Source organism: Macrotis lagotis, chromosome 1 (assembly GCF_037893015.1).
Source record: "Macrotis lagotis isolate mMagLag1 chromosome 1, bilby.v1.9.chrom.fasta, whole genome shotgun sequence".
NCBI lineage: Eukaryota > Metazoa > Chordata > Mammalia > Peramelemorphia > Peramelidae > Macrotis > Macrotis lagotis.
In genome coordinates this window covers 791,286,014-791,310,262 of record NC_133658.1, presented here as the reverse complement: position 1 = coordinate 791,310,262, position 24,249 = coordinate 791,286,014, and the positions used below count along the sequence as shown (strand labels likewise).

General features: G+C 38.9%; 1 protein-coding gene across 4 annotated transcripts in view; it reads right to left on the bottom strand.

Moving 5' to 3' along the window:
- The window catches only part of ZBTB16 (zinc finger and BTB domain containing 16), a 254,065-nt gene that overhangs the window by 132,814 nt on the left and 97,002 nt on the right, over positions 1-24,249 (bottom strand). For all 4 annotated transcript variants that reach the window (XM_074216713.1, XM_074216715.1, XM_074216712.1 and 1 more), the window contains exon 3: positions 4,137-4,234. In XM_074216713.1, coding sequence (XP_074072814.1) covers positions 4,137-4,234 — 98 coding nt within the window. The remainder of the gene's footprint in view (positions 1-4,136; positions 4,235-24,249) is intronic.

Below are 24,249 nucleotides of genomic sequence, written 5' to 3'. Positions count from 1 at the left end.
ACCTCCTTCATGAAGCTTTCTTTTCCTGACCTATCCCTCCATTTCTCCTGTATGTGAAAGCAATAGCTTCCTCAACAAATTTCTCATTGCAACTAACTTATCTTCCTTTATTCCTAGGACATCCTCCCTTTTAACATATTTAACTATGACCTTTCCATAATCTCCTTCTCTACCACCTATATCGTAAAATCTACATTTTACAACATAAAATCAATATTGACTATCTATTTTTGTTTCCTTAGTGTTTTCACTAATAGATGCTTGCTGAATTAAATGGTTTTCATTAGGTCCTTCTGTTACCATTATTCTGTTCATCCCAATTGGCTGAATGGGCATAGCAAGGGGTTAGATAAACAATCTTGGATTCAGGAGACTGGGGTTCAAGAGATGCCTCTAATATATACTGACTGTGTAACTCAGGTGAGTCGCTTTTGACTTGAATCCTAAGCAATTCTAGGACTATAAATTGTTAATCGCTAGGTCTTGCTTTCAACCCTGGTCATTCCCCAGGAAGCAACCACTAGGGAGATACATTTGGCAACAGCTTCTTCTATAGGTGCTAATTACCTTGCCTCCTAAACCCCAGAAAAGAAACTTCTCAACATCAAAATCCTTGGCATTTTGTTAAACAGTTCAAAATCAGAAACATAAAATTTTATCAGCAGAAACAATTTGAAAGATTCATTTCTATATGCTTTCCCACAGTACCCTAAAGACTACAGGACATTTCCATCTGACTCCTGAATCCTCCCATATGTATTTATTGTCTTCTCCATTAGAATGTGAGTTACTTAAGAGAAGGGGCTAACTCCATTTTTCTATTTGTATCCTTAGGATGCAGCATAGTGCTTTGCAAACTAAGCGCTTAATCAATTCTTTTTCCTTCATTCATTCACTGGTATAGGTAATTTCCTCACCAGTTATCCCACATTGATGAAATCAAAGGTCCAAAATAATAAACATCTTCATCTTGTCACCAATAAGTTTTTTTTAATTGATCTAAGAGGTTCAACACTCTTTTCTATCAGTCCTTGCTTACTTGCATGTGCTTTAATCTTCTGAATGGGCGGCTAGATGGTACTTTGGATAGAGTTCTGGGCCTGGATTCAGGAAGACTCATCTTTCTGAGTTGAAATTTGGCCTCAGATTTCCTAGTTGTGTGTCTCTGGGCAAGTCACTTAACCCTGATTGCCTCAGTTTCTTCATCTGTAAAATAGTTCTGCCAAGAAAATCCCAAAAGGGGTTGTTACTGAAGAACAACCATCTTTTGAAGATAATCTTACAAAATTATCTATAAAATAAGGGGTTGTTCTAGATGACTTTTAAGATTCCTTCTACCTTTAAATCCTATGATTCTATGAAATCTGAACTCTTCATGGATCCCTTTGTGTGTTTACATCAATCTTTTTCAGTAATGCGCCTTTTTCATTAATTTTGCACTTCATAATCAGAATTCTTCTCTTGAAAGACTTCCTCTTAAGCAGATTTTCCTTCTAAAATCTCTGACCTTGTCTCTTTCCTCTAAATTTCCTACATTTTTCTAATATCAAGACCTATCCAAAGGTTCCCCTCCTTATCTGACATGAGCTCTAAGATAACATGTTGCTTTCTCCTAAGATTCCTATTATTTCCACCATCTGCAATCCTCCTTGTTGGTCAGAATCAAGTCTGGAATGATGTTCCCTAAGCAACATCCCTGAACATTCCCTGAATCAGATTATTGAAAAGTCAAAAACATAAGAGTTACTTGATTTTTTTAAAGCAAAGGGTTTGAAGTCTTCCAGCAGATATTCATATAGTTGAGGTTACCCGTAAAAACAGGATTCACCTTCCATTCCCATTTGACACTTTATGTGAAAGACACATGATTAATAGTTTCCAACTGACCGGGTATTCTAGAGTTAACTCTTATCACATCATGACTTCTATTTCTCCTCCTGCTTTTTTGACCCTTGATCAGATATTCTCCATCATGCTTTCCTTCTTTTAGGTTATTGAATTTCTAATCAAGTGGATTTCTTTTACTGTAAAGTATTATATCAGTATATTGTCTGAACTGTTTTTTAGAAATAAGAGATATACATGAGACTGACCTATTGACTTTCCTATGATACCTCTTTCAGTCAACCAATGACCATGTTCACAATGTCCTGTACTCTACTATAAATCACAGGGGTAGAAGGGATGGACAGTTATAAAGACATTAAAGAAATGGAATTTCACCTCCTACATTTCACCCTGTCTTTTCTGATTTTAACAGAATGCCTCAGTTTCCCTTTTACCCTGGATCTTCCTTGTGTGAAATGAAGTGTCTAGAACCTCCTCATACTGCTGTCACACTGGCTTTCCATACTCATAAGCTGCTCTACGGGCCTCCATTTTCAATTTTGCTTTTATTGATACAGAAAATTCCTAAAAATGAAATTCCTTCTCCCAGTGGGGTTGACACTTTTTGTGTAACTTGCAGTTTTAAAGAGTAGCCTTGATCACTGAGATAACAAATACCTTTGTTCCAAGGTTCTACAGCTAGTATGTATCAAAGGCAGTATCTGCTGGCTCCTAAACCATTTCTCTGTCTGAAAAGTATTTTGTAAATTTTAAACAGCTACACAAGTGTGCAATAATGTTATGGGGAAAAAAAAGTTTGGGACAGGTAGTGAAAGGCCATGAAGTAAAGGTTAAACTGTTTTATCTGCTAACAAATATGGCTCTTCAGCAGGCTAAGAATATTGAAAATGTTTGAGGAATTCAATCCAATTCAATCAACATTTATTAAGAACCTACTTACTTTAATGCACAAAATACTGTTCCTAGATTACCATTCTCACAGAGAAGTTTACAATACTAGTGAAAGATAAAAATGTGGCCCAGTAGATGCAGATAGATCTTCCTGGTCCTGAAGTGAGGAAGATCTATGCTCAAATTCAGCCTCAGACACTTAGTATCTGGGTGAGCCTGGACAAATCATTTAATCTGCCTGCTCAGTTCCCAGATCTGTACAAAAGGAATGACAAAAGCACCAAACTTCCAAGGTTGTTGTGAGGACCAAATGAGCTAATGCAAACCTCAAAGCACTAAGTATTAGCCATTATTATTACTATACAACTTGAAATAAAGCATATAGAAAAAGTCAAACAAAGACACTAGAAATCACTTCCAGTTGGGAGAATCAGGGAAGCTTCATAAAAGAAGATAATTTTATAGTTGTGAACAGACTAGAAAAAAAAAAGTGTGACCCTTAAGTTGTTTCAACAAAGGAATAGGTACTGGACAGAGAAATCAAAGAGACGTTATGGAGGGAAAAAAGGCAGGTTTTAGTAATGAACTATATGTAGGAGCAAAGGTGATCAATAAATGATTTCAGTATGATATGCCTATATTGGGTAAGGAGAAAAACAATGGGAAAGATTTTTTTTTTTGGCAAATTCTCCTTCTACCAGGGATGAAAATCAGTGCCTTCTTCTCACTTTTCCTCCTGATACAGAAAAACCCTCTTTCCAAATACCTGAAAAACAGCATGGCCAAGATGAGGCCTAGGTTGCCCATGGACTGGAAGCAGACAAAATTAACTTGTAAAAGGCAGAATCATTAAGCAGTTTAGCATTCAACTTTTCTCTATTTAATGAAAGCCCCCCCATAAAACTTGAACCAAATAGCCAGATTCATTAGATAGCAAGGACCTAATTCTTTAACTGTTTTGCTAATGAAATTGCAATGTACCCCCAGAAGGTATGGCAGGCAAAATCCAAGGCATTTGCAGCCCCACAGGGAAGAGAAATGAATTGGTGGAGGTGCCCTTTCACAAACAGGAGGAAGAATATCATTAGGTGTCTGCCTGGTAACTTGGCATAGACAGGAAAAGGCATGGGATTCCTTTGTTCTCCCTTAAAAAAAAGACCCATAGAGAGCCACAACACACCCTGGCATCTCACACAGGAAGATTCCTTACTGACAAGAACTAAGATGATAATAAGAAAAGCTGGACTGAGGGAATTCCAGATTGGTAATGAGGAAAGTAATAATTCTAGTCTAAGGGCCTATATCTACCCAGACCAGGGCAGGAGAACAGAAGAGAAGATGGATTACAGCTGACTGCTGGTAGCCCAAGATGGACCAATTGAGGTATCCCCACTTACCTGAATGAGCCAATAAGTGCATTCTCAGTCGTAAACTATCTAGGAACCGCTTCCCACACAGCTCACACCCGTAAGTCTTCATCCCGCTGTGTAGCTTCCTATAAAGGAAACATGGTCATAGATTAATGCTAGTTCATTTAGAATGGAGGTAAAGTCCCCACCCCTCTCCATCAGCAAGCACTCACAGCTGGTGGTCTAATAATACTGGAAATAGTAGGAAGTGAAGAAGACCTTAGGTTCTAGAAGAAATATGATTAGATATGTTTCCAAAATTATAGAAGTGATCCTATGTCTCCTGATTAGGGGAAATCACAAAGAGAATGGGGCTAACTCATGGACACTAATGAAGCTGAGATAGAAAAAGTCATTTCAGCAGTTTAGGAGGAAGAATGGACACAAGTCCAGTATAGACAGATAAATGGACTTTAACTTTCTTGCAAACTTGAAGTTAAGGCTGCTTATCTGGAGACACTGAGATGCTCTTTTATCTTGTGGACTGTCCAGAAGTTTCAATGATAACATTTCTTTCTCTGTACTCCTCCCACAAGTGGCCTTCCCTTTCCCTTGTAACAGATTTTAAACTCTGACAGAAGGAGGTATAAGAACTGAGACATAATAAGTAACAGACCTATACATTTGCAAAGTACTTTTACCTTTTTGAAAACACCTTTTTTTACAATGAAAAGAATGCTTGATTTGGAGTGACAAAACATAGGGTGAAATCCCAACTCAGCCACCTGTCTGACTGGAATTTTGGGGGCTCTAAATTCCTCCTCTGTTAAAGAAGGGGGTTGAATGAGATGACCTTTGATGCTCCTTCTTGACTTTAAATCTAGGATGTTAAAGATTTAGTTTCTCATTCTACCTTCACAACAGTTCTATGAGGGTGGCATATTTATTATCTACTGGAGTACAAAAGGGGATAATGAAATTAATAGTACCAATTCTGTATTTATCTACACTGGCACTGAGTTGGAAATGGAATTCTTTGAGAATTGTAAACAGTTATGCAAATGGGCAATATTATTACAGAAAAAAGAAATCTGAAGAGCTGATAGAAATCCTTTAAGTAAGAGCTATGAGGTGTGTGTGTGTATGTGTGTTTGTGTTTATACACATATAAATGTATGTACAAATGTACACATGGATATATGAAGCAACCGAGGCTAAGGGAGGTCCAAGGTCTCCCACCCAGCAAGTGTCAAGTATCTGAGGCCAGATTTGAATTTGGGTCCCCCCTGATTGCCTTGTATCCAAGACCACCATCAGTCATTCTGATTCACATCTGGCCACTGGACCCAGATGACTCCAGAGGAGAAAGTGAGGCTAATGACAACACAGCAACCCCTCTCAGATTCAATTCACATTGTCAGAGCATCACCTTGCTGATGTCATGATTCTCTTTGAGAATGCAGGACAATCATCACATATGTATATGAATGCTAACATTACGAAGCCCCCATTCACTCTTTACTAAATAAATAAAGGTCATACTAAAAGAGAGCAAAAATCAACAAGACACAACTACAATGGCAGAGACAGAAAAAGAATTCAGGTCTCTTGCTTCTTCCAGCTCTAGGTTCCTTTCTATACAACCATACAGATCCATCAAAAGCCAGTATCATGAAAGCTAATGGAAAGCAAGTTAGGAAATAGCCATATTGCCAATAGGGAATTAGGAGAAAGGGCCAAGAAGTGTAGACTTGTTCAAACTCTAGAACCACAGGCTAGAAGGCTCACAGAAGACCATTTGGACCATCTGGCCCAGGAAACCTGATTTCCCTCCCACTAGTCCTCATATTCTCAGGTTCTTATGTGCTATTGTAGGATTTCCTCTCAAGCCCTTATGTGATGCTTATCCTAGAGCTCCTGCTCCCAAAGAAATAGGATTGGAGCTACAAGCTTGAATAAAAAGGTCTCCTGCAGAGTCAGGCAAGTATACTTGAAAGCTAAGCAGTTCTTGCAATCAGTAGACTTACAAGTTTTGGGGACTGTTATGCTGAGGCCCACAAAACAAGTTTGATGTCTAAGGACAGCTGATTATGAGAGGGCATAACATTTATTGTAAGTTGGGGGATATTTTTTTTAGGGGAAGGGGTGGTCAGGAGACCAAATTTGATCCAGATTAAATCAGCTTCAATATACCCAATTGAAAAACAGTATCCAACCTGACCTTGATACCACCATGTCCTTAAATCCTATAATTACAAGTCAGCACTAGACCAAAGCCATGTGGACCTTAAGGCAAATAAAAGCCTTCTAGGTTTTCCAGTCGAGCTATGGGCAACTATAACTCTGAAGAGAAGATAGAGTACCTGGGGATCATAAAAAAACATCTGACAGTAATCTCATACTGTTCTGTTCACAGAACCCTTTCCCAATCATACTGTTTTCTTTTGCTCACTTGGACTCTCTTCTTCCCCTTGCCAAAGGCAAATGATTTCCCAATCATAAAAGCATGTGTTTACACACACACACACACGCTTTGTAAAACCATACCCTCATATTATCTAATGTCCAGTCATTGCTGATACAGCTAAATTAAGAAACATTTGCGGGACAGAACGTTTTAATTGAATGTTCTTGGCTTATATGATTTCACAAGGCTCAGAGATAGGTCTTCTCATCTTTTTCTTTTTTTTTAAGGTAAAATAAATTTTAAATTTCTTCTCCCCCTCCCACAGGAATAGATGCTGAAAAGAAGCCGAGTTCTACTACTATCATTTATGGTGCATCAAATCTTCTACATTCTCCTCATGTTTAGTTTAGTTTTTCCTAAATAACACATCATAGATGCATTTAGTCAACTGCCTTTAAAATTCCTCCTGAGAAACCAATGAAGCTAATGCCCCTAGGTAAGCAGCTCATCTGCAGGAAGTGAGGTGAAAAGAAACCCTATGGAGAGTGGACCTGGATAGATGGAAGCCAAAACCAGAAGAGCAATGGGATCAATCAGGAGATCCATAGGGGGGAAAAGGAGATATAGGAATGGGAAAGGAGAACTACCTGTTGCTCACCCTTCTCCCTTCCCCTCTAACCCCAGATGTCAGACTTTAAAATTCTACTAAGATTTTTGGTATACCCAGTATCTTTTTTTTTAATTTCCTCCAAAGCTGCTTCTGTCCAAGTCAGATCACATATTTGTTAAAGCCTAAGTACTCCATTTTGGCAAGGATCATCAAGATGGGCAGTGTCCATGATGGTAAGAGACTCTACAAGTATCATACCATAGGTTTGGTTGAATTGTCAACCAGAAGATAAGACTTAAATAGGAGGTGTTTATCACCTTTTTTTTTATATTGACCCCTCTGGAAGTCAATTTGGTGAAACCTAAAAACCTTCTAGAATATTTTTAAATACACAGAATACTTTGGATTAGATAGGAAAACAATTATTTTGAAATATCTATCTATCTATTTCAAGTTCATAGACTCCAAGTTAAAAACTCCTGAGTCTTGCAGGGACCATACCATGATAATCACCTGAAAGGATTTAAAGGACTGTCATGTCAAACGGCAATTAGATATATTCTGACTGACTCCCAGAGAAGAGAACCAAAAGCACTGGGTGAAAATTGCAAAAAGGCAAATTTAAGACTGACATGGGGGTGGTTCAGTAATTAAGAAATATCATAAAGAGGAATGAGCTGCCTTGTCAGGCAGTTGAGTTCCCCCCACCCTGGAGGCCTTCAAACAAAAGTCAGACAGACATCTTCTGGATGCGTTGTGAAGGGTATATCTGCTTGGTCACATGTTAGATAAGATGGTTCTAGTCACATTCATCTCTGAGTTTCTGGATGTGCAAGGGAGTCAGGCTGGCTGGAACAAACCCAACAGATCACCGAGGTGAAACTCCAGAATACCAATAGCCTGGTAGCTTCTTCAACCTCCAACCCAGATTACATCAGTTTCCTCCCTTATACACTTGGTTTTCATCTCTCACTTAATTATCCTTTTTATTTATCCAATGTAACAGCTGGAAGTTTTTCTAAGGCACCATCAAGTTTTTTTCCTCCATTCTTCTTCCTTCATTGAACATTAAAACTGGAATTAGGAATTTATGAACAATTAAGAGGCAGTGGACAGAAGTTGCTGGACATGCATTCAGAAGACCCAAGTTCAAATACTGCCTATGGGATCCTGGGCAAGGCACTTAATCTTTGTCTGTCTCAGTTTACAAATGAGAATTATAATACCACCTACCTTTCAAACTTGTTATGAAGATCAAGTGAGATTAACATTTATAAAGTTCTTTGCAAACCTTAAAACACATAAATGAAAGCCAATACTAATACCACTGATATCACCACCACCACGACCACCAAGTTCAGGGCTACAGACTGGATATTCTCTTTATGTAATACATGCAATTTGACATCACTACACTATGTGCCATGAGGAGTAGAAATTTCTGACCTTTAAAAATGAGTTTTTATGTGTGGCCTTGGAGAAGCCACTTAACCCCATTTGCCTTAAAAAAAAATTTTAAAAAATGAGTTTTTAAAAAGGCACATTAAAATTATTTCTCTTTGTACCTTTGCAACCTTGTGTATTGTATCTACACAAGTCTGCCTTGCCTACCCCAGTTTCTGAGGTATTTCCCACCTTTGGAGAAGTAGATGTACCTGTCAGGTGATCAAACCAAAGACATTCCCACTTTGGTGTGAAAATTCAATCCTGAGGGCAGCTAAGTGGCTCAGTGGAGAAAGTAATGGATAGAGCACCAGCCCTGGAGTCAGGAGGAACTTAATTCAAATCTGGCCTCATACACTTGATCATTACCTACCTGTGTGACCTTGAGCAAGTCACTCAACTCCACTACCTTGTAAAAAAAAATCCAAAAGAACAAAAAAAAAAAAAAAAAAAAAATTCAATCCTGGTTCCTGGCTGCTGGACATTCAGACAGACACAAAGACCATGATATGTCACATGCCAGAAGAACAAAAGTCCCTATTCCTCACTTATGAAGTCTGAGCCAGAGAAGGAAGAGAATTGGATGATAGAGGGAAAAGTGTTTTTTCTAAGAGTTTAGGGTTAGAGGAGTCTCCCCCTCTCTAACTCTGGACATAAGTAAAATGGTTTGCAAGACCACAGGTTCTTCCCAATCCAGAAAAGGAAGAGAACATAGACCTGGCAAAAGGATGGAAGCTATGGGGCACAATCTACCAATTAACTAACATAAACTCATAGGAACTGCTTGGCAAACATCTACATTAGATGGACTCGTGATCTTATCAACCCACCTTAAAAATTCAGGCTGCAGAAAGCAACAATTTAAGTAAAAGTGGAACAAATACATTCACTGCCTCCTTTCTGCCCTTTCATCCACATTTTCCACTTTCCATTTTATTCTGTACTCCTACAAGTCTGGAGATTCCTCAGTCTTCTGATGTCATTCTGTGGCATGGTAAAATGTGGAAAAAGGCTTGTTGGGCAGGTTGCAGACATTTCTACACTCTTTTGTAAAGCTGACCCAGGAAAATATATTCTCATGCTCTCCTTTTATCTCAAAGGAAGCCACACTGATGAAAAGGGCTTTGAAGCTAACCCAGTTCTAGCAGGAACATTTATCCACACAGTTGCATTTATGGGGGCTTCCCCAGATTTTACCCCACCCCAGAACAACTTACACCACCACTGGGAATGCCCTCCCTCTGACTTTTGTCACTTATCAGGGCTTGGTGTCCCACCACAAAAACCATATTTGAACTATTTAGCAGAAGTGACTAAGTAGAACCAAAGGTCAAAACTTTTGAGTATCTTGTCTCTGGGAAGACTCAATATTCTTCCTCCCCTTTTTGTAACACAAACGAAAATTAAATATGATGTACCTTTAGTAAGGGCCAAAAGGAAAGCCAAAAGTTCAAACTTTGCATTCAGTACCAGTTCCTTTGAGAATTCAACTAACTGGAATTATAGAGATCTATCCTGACCTAGCTCCTACTATGCAATTCCTCAAGGGCACTAGCAAGATAAAGGTCCCTTACTTTTATGGCATATAGATAACTATTCACGTATGTTCAATGAATTTTTGTTAAGATACATATGATCTATTTCTATGTGTGTATGTGTGCGCGCACTTATTTATCTGTGTTGATTTTGTCTAATATAGTGAGTGTCATGAGGGTCAATTCTGCATCTATCTCATTTATTCAGCATTGCATTGACTTGGGCATTATGCTGATATCCAGCTATTTAAGGGGTTGGGTTATAGTTCCTTTTATTCAACCAATTTTCCAACCTCACCGGAAATGTCCAAGTAGGTGGTCCTGTTCTGACAACCACTTGAGTTCACATAAAGGAAGTCAAGGTGTGTTTCATAGATGGATGAGGCAAGAGCTACAGAAACATCCCTCTTTCTCTGAAAGAGCTGATCTTTGAATGACAGACAAGGCACATTCCTGCCTTGCATCCTACAGTGGTGGTGGTAGAAGGGCAGAACACACACACACACACACACACACACACACACACAGTCCATATTATAAGATGTTTTTCATGTAGTGATGTTGAAATAGGGAGATTATGCATCATTAATTCATTTAACAAACATTTAGGGGTGGCTAGGTGGTGTAGTGGATAAAGCACTGGCCTTGGAGTCAGGAGTACCTGGGTTCAAATCCAGTCTCAGACACTTAATAATTACCTAGCTGTGTGGCCTTGGGCAAGCCACTTAACCCCATTTGCCTTGCAAAAACCTAAAAAAAAAATTTAATAAGTTCTCATATAAAGTACCCATGCTAGGTACTGAAAGAAGGACAAGACTACTAAATAAAAAAAGTCCCTACCCTTGAAGAAATTACAGACCAGTGGAAAATTAAAACACACAAACAACAATATTAACTCATAATTGTACTATATACATATATTATCTAAATTATACTTATAAATGATAATATATGTAATGTGCACTGAAACTTTAAAGTGATATATAAATATTGGTTATTTACTGTTATTGTTAGCTATTTTTAAACTATTGTTTACTAACTATATTATTCATCATTTTCTACTAATGCAGACTATTAATATTGCATTTTAAGTTTTACATAGTACTTTTTTATACAAACAGAATTGTAAGTATTTTGCATGTAAGGAAACTAAGACTTAGAAAAATTAGGTCACAGAATCATAAATCTTAAACTAGAAGGAAAAACTGAGGCCATCTAATTCATCCCCCCCCCCATCTGACAAACTTTAAGATTAATTTTCTAATTTGCCTTCCTTTCATATAACAAACATTAGGGTCAGGATTTGAATTTTGGTCTAATGCTCTTTCCATCTTACAGTCCTATCTACAAAATAGGTACTTGGTGAAGTCAGACAGATGAGGAAGAAAAAAAGCAGAAAGGAGAATCAGGAGGAAAACCAAAGGAAAGAGTTTGGTAGGGAAGCTTTTCAGAAGTATTAAATCTGAATATGCCATACAAGAAGACCCACAAGAACACAGACCTTAAAGGAGAGGGGCAAAATAATGAGGACTAGACTGAAGTAATCCAATTCCCAAGAATAAACCAACAACTAAATCGATTTAGAAGGATCTAGAAGTGGAGAGTGGCTGGACTATAAGGGCTCAAAGAGTGAGGATTCAGACCAGTGGAAAGGAATACATTGTCCAACAGTATCCTTGGACTTCTAGCATCTCTCTGTTCAGCAGAAATGGACAGAACATGATCAGAACAGCAATTTAAAGAGCTCCACTCATCTGTCAAGAGACAACACCATTATTGACAGTATCTTCATATTCTCACTGATGAACTTCCCATTGGGTGGGGTTGAAAGATTCTGTACAATGAGACTTTTTGCCAAAGCACAGCAGATATGGCAGTTGTGAATTGGGAAGCAGGGAAATAAGCCCAAGCAAACTTGGGGTATACAAGGAGGAAAGTGGGAGAAAAGTATAGATAGAAGTGATAGACAACTCCATTCAACTCTGATCAGACCACAATTTAAGTTCTGTGTTCACTGTTGGGTGTCATGTTTTAGGAAAGAAACTGGTAATCTAGAGCAGGTCTATAAGAAATCAACCAGAAGAATGACTATGGGGACTTGAAACCATTGCTATGCAATGAAATGAATATGTTGAATGAACTAGAGATGCTTATGGAGAAAAAGAGGCAACTTGCGAAGGGGAATCATGATCTAAAACTTTTTCAATATTTTAAAATGGCTGCCCTGTAGAAGTATTAGCCTAACTCTACTCGACCCCAAAGGACAGAAATAGGACCTCTCAATTAAACTAAAAGGGAAACCGATTTCAGCTTAATATAAGGAAGAACTTTCTAAAATGTAAGGTGATTCAAAAATAGAACGGGGCTTCCTTCAAATGAAGACTGAAAAAAATAAAAAAAATAGGTACAATAAAGGTCATAGAATCAGACAGAATCAGGGGCGGCTAGGTGGCGCAGTGAATAGAGCACCGGCCTTGGAGTCAGGAGTACCTGGGTTCAAATCCAACCTCAGACACTTAATAATTACCTAGCCGTGTGGCCTTGGGCAACCCACTTAACCCCACTGCCTTGAAAAATCTAAAAAAAAAAAAAAAAGAATCAGACAGAATTAAAATGTAGCTTAAAATCTACCTAGCTCAACCCCTGATTTTAGAGTCAAAGAGGCTGAAACTCAGAGTGGTTACATATCTTGCTGAAGACCACACAGATATTTAATATCAAAGTCAGGGTCTGAACCCACATCTTACTGGTACAAAGCTCAGTACTCTATCCCCTTCATAATACAATATTGTAGACAAGATTCATGTTTTCAGCAAGTTAGACTAGATTACCTCTGAGGTCCTTTCTAATATTCAGATCTTTTGATTCTATGAGACACCACTGTCCTACCACTCTCCAACGAGGTTTCATTATGTCCCACCAATAATAATGTAAAGGCATTCTTTATTCTCAGTATGTTCCTCTTCTGACCCAAAGCAGACACTGCCTAGTCCAGACCTCTTCCCATGAAGTAAAGTGTTCACTGTCTTAGGATGCGTCCTCTCTACACAGGCACTACTGCTTTGGAGTCTCCATTTTCTAGCTTATATATTTCTAACTTAACATATATTATAAGCACTAAGAACTTAGGACCAAAGTCTAGTTTCTAGTTAAAGGGGAAGGAAACCCTGTGAGCATGAGACCAGAAGCCCTGAATTCTAGTGACAGCTCTAGCTAGGTGACCTTGGGGAAGTCAACTCCCTACTCTGGTTTCAATTTATTCAATTCAATAAGCATTATTAAGTGTCTACTCTGTGTCAGGTGCTATTTATTCATCTGCAACATGATAGAGAAGGGTTTTGATTCAATGTCCTCTAAGGCTCCTCCTAGTTCTGAAAGTTTGTGCCAAGGAATACATGATTTATAGCAAATGTCTGTGTGAAAAGCAGAAAGGTGTGGAACTGTTCAGCCAAGTAACACTGAGGCGCTAAAATGTCTCCCACATCAAGCCAGAGTAAGGTCTTTACAAGGCCCATCTGAACACAGCCAGTCTGGGAAAGGCATTCAATAAACTCAAACTTCCAAGCATTATGGGACAGGGGACCTTTCTCACGGCTCATTCAGGTTCCCAAGCTGAAAGGGAGGTAGGTGGAAAAGAGATATTATATCACAAAGACAGTCACTCCCTTTCCTGATATTTTCTCAGGTCAAAAAAAAAATATTTATCTAGACTCCATTTACCTAGACTCTAAAATCACCAAAAAAGCTCAAATACCCAGATGGGGGGGTACATGCATATTTAGCACTCTCTTTTAATATATTTTAATAAAATGAGATCCCTGACAAGCAAATAAGACTGTATCAGATTTATTCAAAAGAACATCTTTCAAGGTCATGTCCCAGAGTCTATAGGGGACTATAGCAGGGAAAGAATGCTATTGCTACAAGTCAGAATACCCCAGTTCTAGCTCTGTCCCTCACTATGATGGTTATTACTTTGGGCAAGTCACTTCAGCAGTTCTTTCCTTTCTTTTTTTATTTTCTGATTTTGTGATTGTTTTCCCTTCTATAAAAGATTCCTGAATATAACTATCTAAAAGGACCCATCTGTATGGGAGGAGAAGGGTCCAGAGTCCACTTCAAGGTCTATGAAAACCTGAGCCTCAAATTGGAGAAGGTAAGGCATGGGAAGCCAGCAACCTAATAAGAATGGTAACATTTAAGGTTACCTTATCACACTCCCCATGGTATATCCCAGTAAAAAAAAAAAAAAAAAAAAAAAAAAAAGATGAGCTGAATAGTCTCATTTGTCAGGCATGGAATCCTGGGTTAGATAGACCATTAATCCAACCCAATGTGGCATGAGTTATATTGGGAAGCTAGCTAAGTCCTGGGTCAACAAGGAGCCCCTATATGCTCCTTTAGACTGCAAGCTCTTGGTGGGTAGGGAGCCTGCCTCTCAATCTGACCAGTGCCCAAATGCTCAGGATTGCATCTCCATCTTCTTGTTCCTTTATCCTCAAAGTGATTACTCAAAGACAGCTGTCAGTGGTATACCTCCCTAGAATACCAATCACCCCAAAACACAAGAGAAGTCAGGGAAAGCCTGTTTTCAGAATCAGAAGTACCACTTGGGACTGGCTGAACACCAAAAGGGAAGTGGAACCCCCAGAAATAAAGAAAGACTAGCTCATAAGTCTAAGACCTCTCTTCATAAGGAAAATTAGCCCATTCCCACCCCCTTTTAATATCGGCACTGACTAGAGATTAGACAGAGTCATTTGACAAGCTGCGAATGTTTAGCTGGTATTACCACAAATTACCCTTCTAGCAATAGAGTTCGCTGCTCCCCGACTAGTCAATATTAATAAACATTACCGAATGCTTTTACAACACAATTTATTTTTTAATACAGCACTTTATGCATGCCATAAAGTAAATATACCAATAAAAGCCAGGAATTTCAAACAACAGATTAAAAAAGAAAAATAACCAAGGAAAGGAAGATGCCCTGTGGAATACTTATTAACCCTTTCCATGCTGCAGGTTGTATTATTCAAAGAATGAATAGTAAGATCCTCATTTTCCTGGGGTGCTGACTTACTGGGGGTGAAAAGGGGCCTGTTAAAGGGAAAGATATTATCCTGTTAGGTGGTGGACTACAGGTACGGAATTTGCTCATCTTATCTTACAGAACTGCTTTTAATTAACAGATTTTCTTTGTTGTAGGGGAGGGTTCAATGAGGAAGAGAGGCATAAGGATAAATGGTATCAAAAACAAATATCATTAATAACACCTTAAAATCAAAACAAAAAGAAAGAATTAGGAATGCCAAAGAATTCATGTATTCTTGAGAGTGAACCAAAAGATGGCATGATGAATGGGGTAAAAGGGGTACTGGGCTGGAAGCCAAGAGACCTGGTTCCATTAAGTAGCCTTGTGATTTGGGGCAGGTTTATCCCTCCCTGGGTCTCAGGTTTTTTTATTCTGTAAAAAAGAAAGTCCAAACCCTGCTCAAAACACTTAGATAAGAATACCTTACAGCAGAGCTTTGGAAATATTTCCCCCACAGCAATTTCTATGACATAGTAAGCCCAAATATTATTGCCATTTTATAGGTGAGGAAACTGACCCTTAGGAGTATAAAAGACCTGCCCACAGTGTCACAGCTGAAAGAGCCTAAAGCTGGTTGGCAAAATCAGTGTGACTTTGGCCAAAAAGAACAAGATGAGTTGGGTGGGGTAGCAAGAAATTAATTCAAAAGCCTTAGGCTCTTTCACTTCTATTAACTCACCTGACTCAGAGAAAGAAAGGAACCTGTATCTCCACCCCCTTGGTGTGGAGCAAGTCAAATCCTGGCTGAGCTGTGCAGAGGCTCTCTTATAAGAAGGATAACAACAGTCAGAAGCAACCATAACCACAATCAGAGTACAGTACCTTCAGATAAGGCTGTTCAGATAGTGTAAAAACACCAAGTCAATTCTGACAAAAGGCCACCTTCATCTGTCCACAGGCAAGCACTCCTAGAGAGAGCTTCATAGGGCCAGGGGGTGAGGGGGGTGGTTAGGTGCCTCCAGTCCATTATGCAAACAGCCCATTGTTTTAAAATGATCAAAATTTCCCAAGTCATTTATTTGAAATATCTCTATCAACAAATTTTACCAAGAACAAAAGTTTTTCATTTGTGTTCCTGGCTATAGGATGATCTTATCACAAGCAATCTTATACAGTCTCTTTCAACAAGGTCTTAGAGCCTTATCTTCAAGGCTCCTGCTAGCCAAATATGATTGAAATGTTCTATTTATGCTCACTGGATTAAGGAGATGCTGCAAAACTGAACAAAACCCTGGCAGATGTAAGCAAGGTATTACAGCCTGGGCAGTTAAGATCTGAGAGGAAGAGATCAATACACACTTTTGTAGTTGTGTGTGTGTGTGTGTGTGTGTGTGTGTGTGTGTGTGTTGTGTGTGTGTGCACACGCGTGCATGCACATGTGTGTTTTTAAAGAAACCTGAAAAGTTCTGCTTTTATATAAAAAGAAAAACAATCAGTAAAATACATTAAGATGTATAACTTCTCAGTACTACGGTTCAATTATATCAATTCAATGATTTTAAAAAATTCAAATATTTTCTCCAAGTTCTGGAAGGTTCTAGATTTATAAAAATCAAATGCTTTCAAATGCTGAACAGATTTCCACTCCAAATAATGTATAATATTCTTAGAGATATCTGCTATGAATAATATCAATTCCCAAAAGTTAACAAAAAACTTTTTTTTTCTCTGATTTCACCTACCCCAAAGATGTGGGGGAGAGGGGCAGGAGAATGTCTCATCTTTTGACTACAGACCTAAATTTGTACAACAAACTAGGAAAGGAGCTCAATCTCACCATCCATGGTTAATTCCTATTCTCTAATACTGCTCCAGACCAGGGAAGCACTTCCCCCTGTGCCATGGAGAAGACCATATCTTTCCATCAACCCACCTGAATACTCCATGATTTAGCTCTAGGCAAAAATGTCCAGATGCTCCTCGCAACCAACGTCAAGTTTCTTACCTTTTCAATACAATTCCACATCATTATACGGTTTTAAAAAAACTTACTAACGTAGGATGGTTAAGGTATGGTATTTAATTTACTTATCTGCTTAGGTGGGGGATTTCATCAAAAAACCCTTTTAAAATGTATTTCAATTCCTGTTACTGAAAAAAAATCTTCTATTCAATTAAAAAAAATGTTTTTGTCTTCTATGTACATAATCTTATAAAAATCAAAAAAAATAACAATCAGTCTTAGACTAAGTTTTTTTTTTCCTACTAGATAATGATTTCAGGATATAAGGTTTTAAGACCATCACTCTTAATATCAATTGTAATAACCAGTAAAGGTACAAAAGAATGTTCTTGAACTTGAAACTTCAAGAAGAAAGGAAAATTTGTAGGAAGTTCTGCCTGCCCAGGTGATTACGCCCTTCCAACTAAATTCCAAATATCTTATTTTTTGCACTGTCAACTTCTCTCACAAGAAGAGAGTGACTTTAAACAGAATTTTAAAAGCCATTTCAAAATCTTGGTTACTGAAAATTTTACCAGTAGCACTTGGATCAAACTCTTTCCTCTTCACAGAGATTTCATTGAACTCTCCAAATCATCCTATCCAAGAGGAAGGGCAGGGACTGTCGCCATTCTATAGACAGACAAATAGAGCTCTGAAATGGTTAAAAGATTTTTCTTAAGTCACACAAGTAATTAAACTAGAATTCAAATATCATAGCTCCTAAACCAGGTTCTTTGCCCTGTACCAAATCAAGCAAGTCTATAGCTCTATTAGCGGGGAGGCCATATGTTTATGATTCGGTACTTGGTCCTCTGAATTAAAGAAGCCATTTCAACATTTCTGCTGAGCCCACTTTATATACTGATCCTAATTGAGGCAAGGGTGCTGGAGACCATCCTTTAAGAAGGAAGAGACCCAAATCTCAGAATCCTGACCTAGAACTATAGTACCTGTTATCTGAGCTCCCATTATGAAGTTGTAAGGAAAACTCTCTGGGTCTCTCTGAGTTGGGATGGGGAAGGGTGGAAATAGAAGAAAAGGAGGGAAGGGAGGTTGCAAATAATGACAGAAAAAAAGGTTTTCCAATTACACAGTTTATTTGTGCTATGTTGGAATGTTTATTCTGTGGACAGACTCCCTAGCTTAGAAGGGTCCTGTGCTTCCAAGGGGCAGAACCTTAGGAAGAAAAAATCAAGCTCTATTCATCTTTTAGTTGGTGATGAGGAGGATGTTGATAATGAAATAAAATAGTTCACATTACATCTTAGTCCACCAAAGTAATCCACATTCATTAAGCAATTTGATCCTCACAACAACCTCTCAAATAGTTCTTTTAGTTCCATTCGACAAATAAAGAAATTGAACCTCAGAGGGATAAAACCAATGGTTATGAAAATTGTGTGCAAAATGGGATTTAAACCTGGATCTCTCATGACCTCAAATCCAGTCCTCTCTCTATTACATACTGTCTTCTCCTTCTATCCCCCTTAACTAGTCCACTTTCTAAGTTTTCTCCCCGCCCCCAAGAAGTTGTACTTTATAAAAAATTTTGAAACCTCTGAATGAAAAGAACCTTGAAGGGTCAGTCAGCTTATCCATTCCTTAAGTCTTCTAGTAAAACCCACCAAATAATGTCAATTAGTCAATTTGCCTTTAAAAGACCAAAATGGAGGAAAAGCCTCTGTTTTACATGATAATCCAATATAATTAATCTGCAGGAAGACTTATTAACCTCAGGTCCTAAACATATGTTTATACTTTTCACCATACTAACCATACTAACAACAAAAATGAAACAATGCCCAGGCTTCGAGCAACTTAAATTCTACTAGAAGATAAATCAGGATATCTTTCTATGTCTAGCCATCCATCTATCTATATATCCATCTATCTATTTTTTGCAGATGATATGTTGATATATTTGGAAAATTACAAAGTCTCAAAAAGTTAGTTGAAATAATAATAAAATAATTTTAGCTACAAAGCAAATCTGCATAAATCATCAGTAGTCCTATATGTCAATTTGTTTTCAAAATATTTTAATCACTATATTACATATAAGTAATATATATTTTATTCTAGGCATTTACAAAACTGAGGGGTTCATGGACTTCACCAAAGGGGTCAATGACACATACACATATATATGCATATATATGGATATATTGTATGCACACATATTACATATATGCTTAATCTAAATTCCTCAGACTTAGAGGCACAGGAGAAAACTTTAGTATGAGGTGAAGAAAAGGGAAAAAAAATGGAATGATGAGCCAGAGAAAGTGTGTGTCACCTTCTGATGTCATTTCACAAATCTTTTGCAACATATTTGAATAACATCTTTAGGCATCCAACACCCCTGTGCTCAGGTGTGGTATTCAATTCAATGGGCAAATACTTTCTTGTAAGCCACAGAAGAAATGACTTTACTGAGAGATCCCTTTACTTCTCCAAAGTAAATATATATGCCTGAATAACAATAAACAAGCTACAAAGAGGAAGGGAAATAGCAGGTCTTCCATGATTCTAGTAGGTTCTAAGCAAAGAGGAAAAAAAAAAAGACCCTCAGCTGTCCTTAAGAATTTGTTAGAGGGGGAAAAGGTTTCCCTAAGCAGGTTTTAGGGAAGAAGCACTATCAGAGCTCCCCAAACTTTTTTTCTTGTCTTTTTTTTCTTGTAAGGGCACAGTCTTGTTCCTTTCTGCACAGGCCCCTGGTAAAGAACAAACAAACAAAAGCTGGGGCTGAGTGAGGCCCCTCTCAAGCTGCGGGTAATTAAAAAGGCCTATAAATGCCCCCGCAAAAAGCACTTCAAAGAGACAGTAATTCCAGCAATGGCCAGTCAAGACGGTGTGGTGTAAAAATTATGAGTTTTCCCGACGGGGTGCTGTGTGTGAAAAGGACAGGGGCTGGTGGCCAAGGGAGGGTGAGCCACACAGAGGGGCTTTACAATTTGTGTCCATGCCCAATAAGTGAGTGCGTGAGAGTTGGAAAAGAGGAATGAGCAAGGGTGATGGCTCTCTTCACATACTCACATTTGTCAACATAAAGATGGAAAGAGCTCCTGGGCATGAGGGTAGAAGGAAAAATTAAATACAAGTAACAAATATGTGTTCTCTCCCCCTGCTGGCCTTGACTGTCCATGGGGAGAACCAGGCAGCTCACAGCCTCCAGTGCCCCCAACTTTTTGACTGGCACTCAATAGAGGCAGGCAAAGCCCTGGGGATGTTCAGGCAGCTGGGACAATGCAAGAGGAGGCAGCTGTATTAGCTTACTATACGATACATTGTGATATACACATAGGAGTCAGAACATCCTGCATGTCACGCTATGTTACTGTGAATGTCAAATAAAACATTCTTAAGCTTCCTTTTGGCTGAATTTACTAGTCCTCTGTGGGGTATACCTGTGACTGGTTTCGTGTATTTAAATATGTTACAGTATATGCTCTACATGAATATTTCAAGCATTAATTGGTATGGTTACTCTAGCCCACTTCACCAGATAATGCAAAATGACTACAATTTATGTGAAGCTAACAAATGGAAAAGGAATGAATCTGAAGTCAGTTCCCAGAGAGGTGCACTGGAATTTCCAACTCATCTTTTATGTAATAGCACATTAAATGCACAATTTATAATATTCATATCTCCATAATACTTTACAAAGAAACACTGAATGGATACATGTGATGGTACATTTGAAAGAAACTGAAGTCTGCAAACAAAATGCTTTTCTCCACCCTGGGATAAGAGAGTTGCTGGTTTTTGGGAACCCCAGAACTCAGAACTAGGTAAGGTGAACCCAGTGTTCATTCCTCCAGGTTATAAAGCAATCCTCCTCTGCCCATGTGGTAAGCAGTGCATCACAGAGGTTGGCCCTGGGTACCAGATCCTATTTCTACCATTCCATTCTGAGAAGCCCGGACTCCAGGGCTTCCTGACCCTGTGCTGGTCAATCATTCATTTGGCCCATAATGAATCTCCTAGCCCAGGCTTGGAGGTAGCAAAGGCAAGTCTATGCTTCCCAAAACATAAGAGAAACAAACACGTTGGCCAGCAGCTTAATTTCTCCATAAACAGAAACCTGCTCTGCTCAGTTTACAGCCCCACTCACTAACTCCTCCCTGACACTACTGGCTTTAAGCCCACACATAAAAATGTCCTTTACTATTTTTATTTAATGAGCTTTCATTTTCCTCCCCCTCTTCTTAAATGAGAAAGAAAAGCCCACCTCTTAATGTGTTGGGGGGGGGAAGTTAGCCCAGTGAAATCTTTTAAAAATCTATCATAACTTCATAAGAGCTCTCCTTCCACCACCCCAATCCCATTTTTCAATACACGAACCCCTTAAGCCTACACAAACACACACAGAGACAGACAGACAGACATAGACAGACAGACAGACAGACACACACACACACACACACACACACACCCATTCAAAATAAGACGTATGGATTTTGGACATTTGATTACTTTTAAGTATATATTTTTCCCTCAAATAGACTGAATAGGATGGTTAGGAAATTTGACAGAAAACTATTGTGAGCCATTTATTGCCTTAATACGCACCTTTGTCCAACAGGCAGTTTTGACAACAGCGATAAATTCCAAATTTATGTCAACAGAGCATATGTTGAACACCTCATTTCTGAGCTAAAGCAGCATGCTGCCCTATAAATCACCGTTCTGTTTGAAATGAAAGTAGATTACAGGCCTGTGTTATTGAGCAGTTAGAACCGCAGTCATATAAATCAGAACTTTTAACTCTAGGCGATCCCTTGTGCAATTAACTAAAGGGTACTTTGTCATTCCAAGGCTTGCACACAGACTTGGGGGGTACAGAGCTACTGGAGAAAAGGGGAGCGGGCTGAGAAGAGGGAAAAGTGATCTGACAATGAGAAGGGTACATGTTGCAGAATCTCCCCCTCCCCACTCTTAGCAGGCGCACGCGCGCGCGCACACACACACACACACACACACACACACACAAAAGACACACCCTCAATACCTGTTGAGCCAGCACATAGACCGAAAGCTGAAACTCTAATGAGTATCTATCACAGAACCAAAATGGCTTTCATTCAGCAAGTTTTGATTGGGTCCTTCTTATTTGTTTCTCACTCTGCTGAGCACTGTATGGGGCATAAGACAACTCTATCATACAGTCTCTGACCTCCAGGAGCTTATAGATCAATGGGCAGAAGGCGAGGTGGGAGAAACCAAGACACATAAATACAGAAAACACAACAGCAATAAGGTCAGACAGCACAGGATCCCACACTAATGTATGGAACACTCACTGAAGGCAACAAGAGTGTCCAGACCAAGAGGATCAATATAAAGAATAAGGAGGAGGGATCTTGGGGAAGAGATGAAAACTGTCCTATTTTTGTCTTTCCATTAGGAACAGATAACACAATGCTTAGAAGAGAGTGAGGCCTCAATAAATGATTGCCAAAATGAATTGATTTACAAGCAAAGCCAGAGGCAAGAATGAATATGGCTCATTCAGAGGTTAACAAGAAGATGGGTTTAGCTAAAAGTCAAAGTCCCATAGAGTCAACCAGAGAAATACTAAATTTAGCTAAGTAGGGTATGGCTAATGGCATAAATAAGCTAAAAGTCAAAGGACCATAGAGTCAACTAGGGAAATACTAAATTCAGCTAGATAGGATATAGCTAATGGCATGAATAAAAAGAGGAGGGTTTTATCTGGATTTCAATCTTTATCTTTATCTTATTTCAGTCTTTATCATTGTAGAAAGCTCTGTGCTCAGGTTTGGAAGAAATACTTAAGTTTAGGTAGGATGCACTCCCCATCCTCAAGGAATTTATACTTGATCCTCTATTACAGTAAGCCCAAAACCGACAATAAAATTAATGAATGTGGAGAAAGATATAAGAAAAATCTGCTCCTTCTCTATTGCCGAGGTGGGGGGGGGGGGGATTTGCAAGAGGAAATGCCAAGTCAGACCACCAAAACAAACTGCAAACACAGCCCTCTTATTCAAAACACGGGTCAGACTCATCTACTATTACTGCTTGCCAAAGCATAAAGGAACAAGCCTTCTCAAGCCCCTTGCCTGGCAGAGGTCCTTGGATCAGTGGGTCTCTGCAGGTTGCACTAGCAGGAACTCGAAAAGTGGCTTTATCTCCTGCCTTGATGCCACTGCCATCTAATTAAACAAGCCATCTCCTACTCATCAGGATACAACCTGAAGCAAAGAGCCACCACAAGGTGAGGTGTATAGCTTGACCCCCTGAAGCCTGTGGTCACGACATAGAATGGTCAGGAAAGGAGAGGTTCAGCTTCCCTTTCTCCTTCACAAGAGTTTCAAGTCCCAAGGTAATTTCTAAGTCAAGCAATGTTTTATACTTTGAGGGTCAACAGTGGTAACCAAACACCTAGTAAACATCCATCACCATGCCAGACATCAGGAGGTGTGCCCCAGTGGTGAGCTCTCCAGGAGTTTAGAACCTGATCTAGTTTAGGGAAGAGACAAGACATATACCATAAAGGAGAAAGCAGTGTGTGATCAGATACTAAATCCTACAGAACTAACTTTAAAGACATAAGGAGCTCAAAGAAGAGCAGGATCAATAGGGGTTGGGGTCAAAGTAGTCAGGGAAGATACTCTACTCACCCCAGGTGGGAAATAAGCTGTTCTTAGAGAACAGTTCAAGACAACTAATATTATTAGGACTCTGCTAGAAAGGCTGGATACAAATATGAAAAATATACTGGCCTGCCCCCAAGGAGTTTTAAAATCTAACCAGAAGATATATTCACAAACATGAAGATGCATGCTACAAAGCATTAATAGGGACAAAGGAGAGATTCAAAGCACTGGAAGAAAATTTGAGGAGGAAGAAATTGATTGGGTAGGGAAGTCAGGGATGGTTTCAAAGAAGTGGCACCTGAGGGGGTCTTTATTTTCACTAACCAAAATGTGGTATTCCCTTCATTTCTGAATGTAGGCAATAATATGGAGAGGTCAACAGATTTTACCAGAGAACAAAGGGAGTTCAAGGATGCACAAAAAAAGGCTATGAATATCTGGCTTAGAAGAACTAGTCTGTGTTCCTTTCTTTACTTTATCTCTTTCTTGTTCCCTACATG